Genomic DNA, 12,435 nt, shown 5'->3' on the forward strand with positions numbered 1-12,435 from the left:
CGGAACACTTGGTATCGTTGAGCGATCGTGAGACTGTATACGACGTGCAGCTAATGGACAGGATGTCTCTGTCAAATTAGACAGTGAGAAATATTGAGTATGCCTCTTTTGTTGGGGCCCATGTCGCACATCAATCTTTATTGATTTGCTGGTGCAGGAAATCGAAGAGAAATATAAGCAGCAATGATTGCTTCAAACTCACAGGCTCTCCAGCCACTCTAGATGTTTGCCTTTCTGAGCTGGCTTCTTTACTGCTCTTACTTCTTCAGGTCACTACGATCAAGGACACAATACAACTAGTCCTGAGATACCAATGATCCTGTGTGGCTCTCTGGAGCTGCATGATCCAGCCTGATGCTCTACTTCTAGTTGGAGTCTCATGACTTGGAAACGGCTCACTGCTTCTGAAGATGGCTCCACATGGACAGCTTAAAGATACACAAGATTACTGCGGATAGAACTACTTAGAAACCGCATAGACGGATTTGGACTCCAGTTGAAACAAACAGCTTTGCTTTGATGGCAAAGAGAACTGCAAGTACCACAAACAGTTTTAAACTCAAGTCTCCATCAGTGAACAGCTGATAACTTCATGTTGAACCTAGAATGAACTTTCTGCTTACACAATTGTACTTTTTGACCACATTGTACACAGTTATAGGAAGGGGATGATTAATAATCTCACTCTTAGGTGTCACCCAGAGGAGGATGGGGATTCATTTGTTAAAAAGCATCATACAAAACAAAACTGAATCAAATTGAACACTTTTTTTAACCAAATGTTTGGATTTCTGAATGCTTCATTTGAACTGGAAGTATTTTCTTACATCAAAAGTCATAATAAGATATTATGGGATGTACTGGTATTCGTATATACACTCAGTAGCAGTATCAGGGCTGATGCTGGGGTGAAACACTGCTTCTGTACTTGGATTTGGTGTATGACTTTTATTATATGTAAATGTTTTGACTCGCATGACATGAATGTGAACTTGTCATGTCGTGTCTTTAAAATCTTGCATAAAATTTGCAGCAAATTCCTAAAGCTTTAATGCTTACAGAATCAGTAACGAATCAGATAAGAGATTTGGATGAGTATTTGCTCTCATGCAAATGAGCCTCAAGCAATGCAGCCTCAAGCAATCAGACTAGGAGCCATGGAGCCTCTTTTCTGGCCATAAAGCATCAGGATCATGAAAGCTGCACTCTGATTGGCTGTCTGCACTTCTGTCTATACACTCTTCCATACACACTGTACGCATATGAAAACATTCACAGTATTAAAGCAGTGAGTAAATGAAATAACGTCATGTGATTGCTGATGAACTATGGGAAAAGGTCTGGGGTAAGTCATCTGTGAATTTAGCCAAATTGCCTCTTTCTGTGGTTCTTGGCCAGGTTTATTGACAAAACATACCAGGGTCTATAGCAAATTGTAGTCTGGCATGCGAGAATAGCAGCAACCCAGAACTCTGATATTGGTATAATATAAAATAAAACATTTTTTAGAAACGAAAATTCTATAGACCGACCATGGCAGACTGTATATATGTATAAATAAAACACATAAACACCTTTGGCTGAGTAACAAAGCAAACGCATTTTTTAAAAAAGAAGAAGTCGGCGGTTTTGGTTCTAGACTAGAGATTAGACACACTATATAAGATTATCTGCTCACTGTAACAGAATAAATATGCATCATGTGATGGAAAAAAAGGCAACATCTTTTAAAGTGTCCCTTAATTATCACTTCTGCCCTGTTGGTGAAACAAAAGCTCTATCTAACATCAGGAAAGATGAAGAAGATGAAGAAGTTCGCAGCAATTAATTCTGGTCATTTAACAAAGCCACTTTAAGCCTGTTCGCATATTGTGTAACCCCATAAAATTACAACATTTACTGAAAAGTGTTTCGTTTTTTCCACAAACACTAAGTTATTGATGGGAAATCGTTCATAATATTGCATTCATAGGTCATAATGCAGCCATGGAAACCTTGTAAATTCCCCGTAATAACCGGTCCGCACATTCACCTACTTCAGAACGGGAATTAATGTTTAATGTTTAACTATCTTTTAAACAAAATTAGATCACTGTGGCAATAACTTTGCGGATGACGGAAAAAAAATCAGACTCCTGCTGGAAATTAAACCAGGCTGATTCTCAGTCACAAAGTGTTGGTGTGAAGCTATTTTTACTTCCTGGTTTTGTGGGATCCAGTGACGTGCAGAGGTGTTTAATGAGCACCATCTGCATGTCTGTGAGCCTAATTAGCGCTATCTTTCCACATGATTTCAGTCCATTAACATGCATGATACTCAAGAGGATATTTTTAGGGTGAGTGTTTTAACCTAGCAGGACCTTATATGAGATATTTATTCATGTATCAAGATCATATAGACATAAATACCACACACACACACACACATACACACACACAAAAAAACTAGCACTGGAAGAGTGTTGCCATGCTCATCATCTGTTTCTCTGTTCAAGATCATTCGTTGAGATAAGCAAAAAAGCTCACATTTCTCAGCACTAAATAAGCAGATGGAAGGAACCAACAAAACATGGCATCCATAATTCAAGAGGGATTCAAATATACCGAGCTGAGTGAGCTTAAGCAGGTAAAGAGAAAACGTAGACAGAGGAAGTGGACTCCTACCTTCACAGGAGAGGCCATGAGAAGTCACCCCTGAGAGGCTGTCACGGCAGACGTTGCAGAAGGTGGGGCGAGCATGGGAGCAGGCATACCAGTTGTGCATCCCTGAGAAATGTTCCACATTAAACTGTGCCGTCTAGCAAAGGAGAAGTTAAAAAAAAATGGCAGAACCAGGATAAGACTTCTTTAGAAAGTAAATACACTTTAACATAGTTAAATTACTACTTTAAGTTACTTTGGGTTATTTTTTTAGCAAATGCAAGCAGCATCCTGACACACACACACACACACACACAGTACATCCCATATACAGCAAAGTAACACATGCAAAGCGCACATCCTTTTCTTGTACAAGAGAAAAATCCTTTAGCGTGCTCAGTGTTTTTTTTCCACAGTTTGAGTCTTATTTAAGCTCACCACTGATTTCTGATGTGATTTCATTCATCAGAAAGAATGAAGGAACGGATTGTGCCCCGCTTGGCAGATGTGTGGGTGCTGACAGAGGAACATGGGCTCAGGGTGTGGTATTGCAGAGAATTAGGGCTTATGTAATCTCCCTCTCGCTCTTATTTCAAAGCAATATAAACTTCACATGCTAACTACATAGAGTGATCTGTCAACAGTTTGCAGATTCGAATCATTCACGTTCAAACTTGCAGAAACCTACATCCGTGTCGACTTTTGTTAAGTGTAAAATATTTATAGAACTTCATTAATAATTAATCAAATCCTTTCAGGAGTAACGGCAAGAGAAAGTCCAAGAGAACAGGATGGAAAAGCAAGCAGCAGAATCTCCAGGACTTTGGGATCTTCCACGCCGAGACAGAGAGAGAGAGAGAGAGAGAGAGAGAGAGACAGAGAGAGAGAGACAGAGAGAGAGAGCAGTGATTCTTTTGGCAGGTCCATTTATCTTGAAATTTACAGCTAGAAAATTTAACAACCCAGCCCTCAGCGATGCAAAGCAAATATCACATCATACATGCCCAGCTTCACATATTACATCACTGACAGAAAGCTTTGTGTGGCTCCAAGTTCAAGACTCCGATGAGATCAGGATCAAGTCGGACAGATGACAAAAACCACAAGATGTGCTCACTAAAAAGGAGAGGAGGAATGCTTACCTCGTAATGCTCTCTAGACTGAACCGATTTCAAAGAACTGATCCAGTCCTCCATCTCTTTTCTGTTCTCCGCACAGAGGATGAGCCTTCGAAACGGAGTAATTACCTGCAAAGAGAGAGAGAGAGAGAGAGAGAGAGAGAGAGAGAGAGAGAGAGAGAGAGATGCAGGGAGATAAATGTCTCCTGTCTATCTGGCTCGTTGCCTGTCTCAGCTCAGAGTAAAGCTGAGGATGAGTCTCCGCTTCTTAAAGATGAGAGTCAAGATGACCCCCTACCTCCCTCCCTGTCCTCCCCCTCCCCTGCTCTCCTTTCCTCTCTTCTCCTGCTCCGCTAACCCAGCATGAGCAAGATCCAGGCTGACAGGCAGAGCGCCTCAGAAAATGCTAAAAGCCTGTTTCATAACAGAGGTAGTCGCTGCACTAGAGATCCACGAGCAGACATTCCCTCTGCTTTTCCTACTCGCATCGCATTATCTATTGATATTATATCAATCTACATTACTACTTAACTGTTACCGGAGGAGCAGCGTGACAAAGGAAAGGTTGTGAGCGTGATTTAACATGGTAACAGAGCATCTGTGTGATAGAGAGGAGGAGGAGGAGGAGGAGGAGGATGAGGAGGAGGAGGTTGTAAGTTTTGCACACATCACTTCTATCAATATGAGAAGAAGAAGCTCCTAGAACACCTCGTCCTCGAAACAAAACACCCTTGTCTCTAGAACTAATTAACACATTAGTTACACAAACAGGATTATCCCGAGAACCCTGTCTACAATAACATAACAAGGGAATAATAATAGAGGGCATTTGCCAAGCAGACTTCTACCAGCTATTTAGATAGAGGGTGTTATGGATTTTGAAAAAACAGCTGAAATCATAGATACGCATCTAAAAGAAGCAATAAGAAGTTCATTTTGTTCAAAAGCACATTATGCAGTTTTCCCCTGGCACAGTGAAAAAATAAATCGCCTGAAATTAGCGTCACTTCGCATCACCCAGCAAGAATTGGCGCAGTTATGAACTTCCAGTACTCTCCCAAGAAATACTGCATTATGCAAACAAAAAAAAATATTTCGGCTTGCACAGAAAAGTTCTCATTGCTATGACAGATTTGTTTGTGGCTCATGAGGCTCCGGATCAAACAGCAAGTGTGAAGGAGGCAGGGTGAAATCTGAACTCCACAGAAGCAAAGGTGCTGGCAGGCAAGAACAGCACACAGGGGACAAGCCGGATGTGTCAGAATCAGAGAAATGCAAAGAAGGAAAGGAGTCCAACTCCAGTAAGATTACACGAGTCAGCACAAACCTGTGTGTTACGGCTTCCTCTTTCTTAGCTGCTGCTTAGGTGAGGCAAATTCTGGGGCTCTTATTATGCTGCTTCTTTTCCCTGTGCTGCTACTAATGTTGCTTAGACTTCAGGCAAGAAGACAAATTATCTCTTCAGTTATCAATTAAAGTCAATTACGGAAATTATTTATTGTCCTTCATTGCCTGCTCAGGATTTGCAGCGGATCTGAAGACTATTCCAGAAACACTGAGTCAGTGTGGAAGTACACACTGGATGGAGCCCCACCCTGTAATTGTTTATGAACATTTATGAAACCAAAACAAGCAAAAGTAATACAGAAACCGAACCGTGTGTCAGAAATGAGCTGCTATTGATTCTTAAAATTGAACTCTTTTTCCCAGAGGCATATTTTGTTGTCCACAATGGTGCTTTATGGCTCATATAAAAGTAGACACTCAGGTCTTTAACAATTTTTCATAAGCATTTTTGTTTTTATCTAAACTACTAGGGGCAATATATGCATAATAAACTTCTAAAACTTTTTTTTCCACACAAATGTTTCTATATTCAAAGTAAATGGTGATATCAGAGCCATGTCTGCTCTGAGATGCCCTAAGTGCCTGTTATAAAGGTCTAAAATTTGAAGGCATTAACTTCAACCACTCAAAGTTTGTGTAAGGATATCTAAACAGAGGTAAAAACATCTCACACTGAAAGCCAACAGCGTCCTACTTAATTTTATATCAGACTTGTGGCAGTAAAGTGATTAATTTGTTTATACTGACACTGATAAAATATCTGACAAGTTGATTTCCATTATGCCGGTGGACTGGAACACCAGTGTAAGGGTTAAACATGTTCACAAATCACATACGCTAAATGTCTAGGCTTTTAGTCAGAGACTCAGCTGCTTTCATTCTCCTAATTAAATTCTGAGGAGCCAAAACTTTTGTTAGCTTCTAGAAAAGGCAAAATATCCCACTGTTGTCTGTCTCTGAGCAAATATTTTGCCATGTGTTGGATTATTCCAAATGGTGTTCTGACTTACTGACCCCACCGTGTAAAACTGATCTAGCACACTATGACAGCTCGCTCTCCTGTTTCATGTCTCGTCATTCTGAGCAGCAGAAACACAGGAACGTTGTTATGAAACAGCCCGTCGGTAAGTGGGAAATTTTTCAGCAAATGTTCTTTTGGCAGGTGTCCAGTAAGCCTTTGACCGGCTCTTCTGACAGGCTGCTAGCGAGACATCGGAATGTGAAAAGCCTCCTTTGTGAAATGCAAACCAGCGTAAGTGTGAAGTACATCTGCTGTGTATGGGATGAGTTTCTCTTTACTGCCTTGTAAATGACAAGGAGTCTATAATACTCTGGTATTAACAGCGGGAGTGCGGAGACGTAAAGGTGCAGCTGAACGCCAGGCGTGTGGAGGAGGTTAGAACAAGCCCACACACCTAATGTTTATTTATATTCTCTCCATAGATACTGCAATCCTCCACAACACGGCCTGCAGCCAGAGCTCCTGTACCCTGCAGCTATTAGAAACTGTTGAACAAAACTTTCCTAAAGGTCACAGGATATTGTAACATGCTTACTAGTATATTTTTGCAAAGGATTTGAAAGATTGTCCTTCCATTCCATAATAAAAGTCACTGCAAACTCTTTGGCTAAACCATTCTGAGCAATTTCCAGCCCTGCCTTGATGTACAAGTCACATTAGCCATTCATCTCCCCATTACACAAGCATCCTCAAATCCCAAAGCATCAGACCACAGCCATCCTACCTCCTCTAAAAGTCTTTTTAAAAGCTCTAGCCCGAGACTAATGTTGTCACGATAGCAGCATTATGGCAACGTCAATACCGCATTAAACAATAGCAGATGTAGGCCTGTCACAATTGTACCATTTTGGCTGACAATTAATTGTCATTCACATCACTGTGATCATGATTTCATTTTCTTTCTAATGATATTATGCCATTTTTCTAATATTTTTACATCTCATTACATCCCTGTTTGCATTCTGGATTAAAAAAAGACAACTCATATCACAAATAATAACTTACTTATAATATTAAAAAAATGATATCAGTTACTGAAATTCCCAGACAGGTCACCTGACTGTACGTCATGAATTACAGAAAAGCTACACAAATATACAGTATAAATGTTTTTTCTGTACTAATGCACATTTTGTGAGGTAAAAAAGTTCTCTGATTCCTGACTTCTGGTAGTTTACAGGCGTTTGTAAACTTGTTAGACTGAGGGGGCTTTCACACTTTAGGTTCAGTCTGAAACAGCATGGTTTGCATGAAAAATTAGTAAAGTGAACCAGGAAGTGTAGCCGGGTACCAGACCCGAGACCACCTGTAGGAGGTGGTGTGAGTTTGGGTTGCACTGAAAATGTGCTGTATTTTCTGTAAATGTGAACTCGGCTCCGGTGCTCAGCTTCGCACTTATACAGGAATGTAACCTTCACATGTTTTAGCCGATGATAATTTCCACTACACATGTGTAGCATGAGTGGCAGGGGAACCTTGTGAGACAAAGAAGAGGTGAAATGCCTTACTGAGCAAAATAGCACCAAAATACACATTGTAAAAACAGTAAAGTTATGGTGAGCGGTTGTGTTATTGTGTTGCTTTCTCCTCGCACATTTCTGATGGAGTAAGATGGCACAAATCAAGTCTGAAAACAAACCAATGTTTGGATTTAGACCACAGCAAACATGCCCTTGTGATAGACTGCTCATCTTAACAATGTATAGAACAACTGTCTGTAACACAAAATAAATGTGCATCACATACCAAACATCCTATAGATTTGAATGCATTTGGTCTTTCAATGATATGCAAGATTACTCTAATGATCAAAATCCCACTATTTACTCTCAAAAGAAGACGAAGCATCGTTCTGTCAAGGTTTTCTGCTTATTTCACATTAAGGAAGTTTTGCCTTGACACTGCAGTCTGTCTTCCTTAATAAGGATCTAGATCTAGACACAGAGTCTGTAAAGAGTTCTTTTGTGCTATATAGATATAAAAGTAACCTGAATTCGACCAATTTTAAACTGCTTTCAAAAGCCACCATGTACACCGATCAGGCATAACATTATGAGCAGTGACAGGTGACATGAATGACACTGATGATGTCCTCATCATGGCTGTTAGTGGGTGGGATATATTAGGCAGCAAGTGAACATTCTGTCCTCAGAGTTGATGTGTTAGATGCAGGAAAAATGGGCAGGCGTAAGGATTTGAGCGAGTTTGATGAGGGCCAAATTGTGATGGCTAGAAGACTGGATCAGGGCATCTCCAAAACTCCCGGTCTGCAGTGGTCAGTATCTATTACAAGTGGTCCAAGGAAGGAATAGTGGTGAACCCACAACAGGGTCACGGGTGGCCAAGGCTCATTGATGCACGTGGGGAGTGAAGGCTGACCTGTGTGATCCGATCAAACAGACAAGCTACTGTTGCTGAAGATGTTAATGCTGGTTCTGACAGAAAGGTGCCAGAATACACAGTGCATGACGGGTCAGGGCTGTTTTGGCAGCAACTGGGGGACCAACACCATATTAGGCAGGTGGTCATAATGTTATGTCTGGTCAGTGTAGTTGCAGTGGATGTACAGCAGCAACTCAGTCACTCACAGCACACTGTCCACAAGGGGGTGCTGTTAAAACCGAAGTACAATAATAAAATCAAGTTTTGTTTGTAAGCATGACCACAGGCACAGCACAGAGTGTGCTAAGTAACATGGATGCTTTGCTAATATCAGTTACAGAATCTTTTAAATATGATTACACTGACTGGCCACTTCTGCTCCTATTCAATTTGAACGTAATCATCTCAGTCTGAAAGATCTGTCTGTTTTAGCTGCTTGGATACACGAGTTGCTTATTTAAAAAAAATAAATAAAGAGATAACAGATAGCAGATTTAATCAGCAATGAACATAAAAATACAAATGTGTTATACAATACAGGGACTAGACTCCTTACTGATAAAAAGCTGATAAAAGGCAAGAGGTTCGTGGAAAGCAGCTCCAAACAAACAACTTATTACATTAAATGGCATTAATACGTCACATGAAACAGACGCATAGTGCAGCTTCTGAAATATCTCAAGCTTTAATAAGGGGTGCCACTGCAAAATGTGTAACTATTTAATATTCTGATATCTACTTTGTTTAAATAATATTATATAACACAGATCATTCATTCATTGTACGTTTCATGTTCAGGGCTTATTTCTTGTTGATTTATCTGTTTTATTCCTCATCAGATCTGGTGAAACTAATATTGTTCTACCTTGAAAAATAAAAAAAATGAATACACACGTTACACACTGACAGAATCATTTACAGCATCATTTACATTACATTATGATCAGCTGTAATATAACATCCATTTAATTGAAATGTCTTGTCATATTTGCATTATACACAGCTACAATACATGTCCTTGTGCCTGCATTTGTTTATATTAAGACTGCACCAGTATTTCCTCCGAGCACTCAGTTTCACTAGTCATGTTAAGCGCGATTTTTGGCTTCTCTTTTAAATGTCATGAATTGCTAAATTAGTGAAAGCAGCAGGAGGGATGTGCCGGGCTAATGAAGTTCGCTCCTATAACATTCAGAAAGGGAGAAGAACATAATAATAGCTATTGTGTCATGATGCTCTGCCGTACAGCTGAGTGCTAATGGAGCACCTCAGTAACCCGCAGTGGGACTATCGCTGCAGATTTAAAAGCCAAGAGGCAAATCGTGACCGAGCCCAAGTTATTAGCCTTGGAATGCGGATTCACCTTGTGTACACGTTCATCCACATTACAGACTGCAGAAACCTTTCAAACTGTATGTCATATCTACCAGAAAGAAGAACGCGTTTTTGCTCGGTATTTAGAGGACGCAGGCTGCAAATGTAAGCAACAGATCAATTTCCTCGCAATCAGCTAAAAGCTCTCAGTAGCGCCGCACGAGCTTAAATTGAATAATGGAATCCTGCGTCTTGTCAGAATCCCAGCCAAAAAAGCGCTCGCTGGAATGTGCTTGAAGGTGCAACACTCTGTTCTTCATCTTCATTTCAGAGCAATCCCCTCCTTAAAGCACGCACACACACTTACACACAAAATGCAAAACACACACAAACTCAGACAGAGCACCTTCCTTTCATTTTAAAGGCAAGTTTCTTCTCTGAAGAATAACATTAACACTTGTCTGTTGAGAAAGACACGCAACGTTCACACTGTCACGGTCCCGCAGCTGATCTCTCATTCCCTGCGCATGTGTGTGTGTGTGTGTGTAAATCTCAGAGCGATGCACTCACCAGCAGCCTTCTCCTGACTGCAGCGCTGTATCCTCTGAGGATGTCTGAGCTCCTGTCCCCTTCCACATGTGTGTGCATATAACGTACAGACGGCCAAAGCCCAATGTCCCCATGCCTTTTTTCTCACTACCCCTCCTAGACTCCCTGACAATATGCTCTAGCGTCCTCTAGGAACTGAACACACATGCAACGAAAGGAAAAAAAAATCAAAGAGGATATTGCAGACCACCCTTAGTGAGTATCTTAAAGAGACAACAGCCTCTTTAGCAACGAGTCGGACGCATGCTCTGAAGAGGCAAATCTTAAAGCGTTTGCCCTTCACTGTGCCGAAACGTACATTCAAGCAGTGACATTAAGAATCAAGAAGAGTGTGAATTCGTTTCAAGTTATTCACCTTCCATCATTCCTTCACCTCTCTCTCGCTCTCTCTCCGTCCTCTGATTTCTCCTTGTATCTATCGCTTAGTCTCGCTTCAGCCCGCCACTCAGGGAAGTGTTCGCGCCGTGACGACACTCCGAGGATTTCCTTTTGTTCCTTAGATAGACCCCAGCTTCTCCATGCTAGCTTGATCCCTCTCTGTCCCTCCCTCTGTAGCACACTCAGAGCTGTGCTATTATTAGAACCGGAAAAAAAGCCTAGCTACAATAAAGAAGGGCCTGCAGTAAAATTCTCCTGAAAGAGGCACAACTGAACGAGTACACACAAGAAGATCACCTTTCATCAAGAGAGCAGTAAAAAAGAAGATGAAGAAAAAAAAAAACATTTAGCTGGAAGAGCAATTAAGAGCCCCTGTAGCGTCATGCTATAATAGCAAAATGGCTATTTGTCCTGAGGGAAATGAGTCTAAATTATTAAAGAGGAACTGTTGTAAAGCCTACACATCACTGAGACACCATTAGTGTTTTCACAGCTTTCTGGCTCTTGAAAGAGAAAACATGCGTCGAGATGCAGCCGTAATGGTTTGAGTTGGACTGGATGAATATTATTACCATCAACAAAATATAGCAGAACAACACAGGAAATCACAGAAGGAGGTTTATGTTTTTCGAGGACGAGACCACAAATTATGCGCTACACACACACACACACACACACACACTAACCCAAAGTCATTGTTAGACAATATGCCATCAGCCAAGTGATCCAAATCATCCTCAGTGAAACACTAACAGCACTGCTGCTATGAATATCCCCTAATTCTGCTCTGAGCTTTCTTGGTCTTTCTCCATGTCTTTTTATAGCCATGCCTGAGGAGCACTGCAGTTTTTAGAAGGACACAGCCACGCTCGCTGCTCCGCCAAAGTAGCAAACTTCTCAAGCTTGTTCGCACTCATACACCCTGACGCTCCCTGACACACACTCACGCATGGGAGAGCACACTAATGGATACGAGGAAAGGGGATGCCTGAAAACAAATCCCAGTTCCAAAGTAGAAAGCAACCTTATCCCTATTATAAAACTATATTTATTACATAGCTAGATAACATCAGCTAGCTAGCGTTCTCTGTTGACTGTGTACTGTGTTCTGCATTAAACATAGTTTCACCATATTGTCAGCAGGCAGAAAAATCAGAGCAGAGTTCACATACAGTGACAGCAGGAATGCTAGCTAGCTAAAAAACCGAGCTGAAGGCAAGAGGATTTGACAATTCACTTCCATCTGGAAACCCACATCGAGCTACATTAATACACACAATAAAGGGTTTGTTCTTTAACATTTCTTTATGGCAGATTCAAATAATGGAGCTTGTATTATTACCGTCTCTATAGGCAGCAATTTGGATGAAGTTAAATGATTTTATTATATTTCATACTATATAATTATTTATTAAATGATTACATTAAGAACAAGAGATTTTAGTAAAAGCAAACAAAACAATGTCTCAATCTCACGTCATTACTGATACCAGCCATTCTGTGTTAATACAGTTAATGGGCAAAAATATGGACACCTGACCATCACATCCGCATGTGGATCTTCTCCAAACTGTTGCCATAAGGTTTGAAGAATACACATGTCTAGAATTATTAGAAGCTCAGGGG

The 12,435-nt window shown here is 40.7% G+C and overlaps 1 protein-coding gene across 9 annotated transcripts in view; it reads right to left on the reverse strand.

The window, feature by feature from the left end:
• The window catches only part of dgkh (diacylglycerol kinase, eta), a 54,093-nt gene that overhangs the window by 25,210 nt on the left and 16,448 nt on the right, over positions 1 to 12,435 (reverse strand). For 6 of the 9 annotated variants that reach the window (XM_058391875.1, XM_058391879.1, XM_058391874.1 and 3 more), the window contains 2 exons: positions 3,783 to 3,887; positions 2,665 to 2,797 (listed from right to left, as the gene is read on the reverse strand). In XM_058391875.1, the coding sequence (XP_058247858.1) occupies positions 2,665 to 2,797; positions 3,783 to 3,887 (238 nt within the window). Of the gene's footprint in view, positions 1 to 2,664; positions 2,798 to 3,782; positions 3,888 to 4,056; positions 4,268 to 10,392; positions 10,551 to 10,786; positions 10,940 to 12,435 lie in introns of those variants that run through there. The other 3 variants (XM_058391881.1, XM_058391880.1, XM_058391882.1) reach the window with 3 other exon arrangements.

The sequence above is a fragment of the Hemibagrus wyckioides genome, linkage group LG06 (assembly GCF_019097595.1).
Source record: "Hemibagrus wyckioides isolate EC202008001 linkage group LG06, SWU_Hwy_1.0, whole genome shotgun sequence".
NCBI classification, from domain to species: Eukaryota; Metazoa; Chordata; class Actinopteri; order Siluriformes; family Bagridae; genus Hemibagrus; species Hemibagrus wyckioides.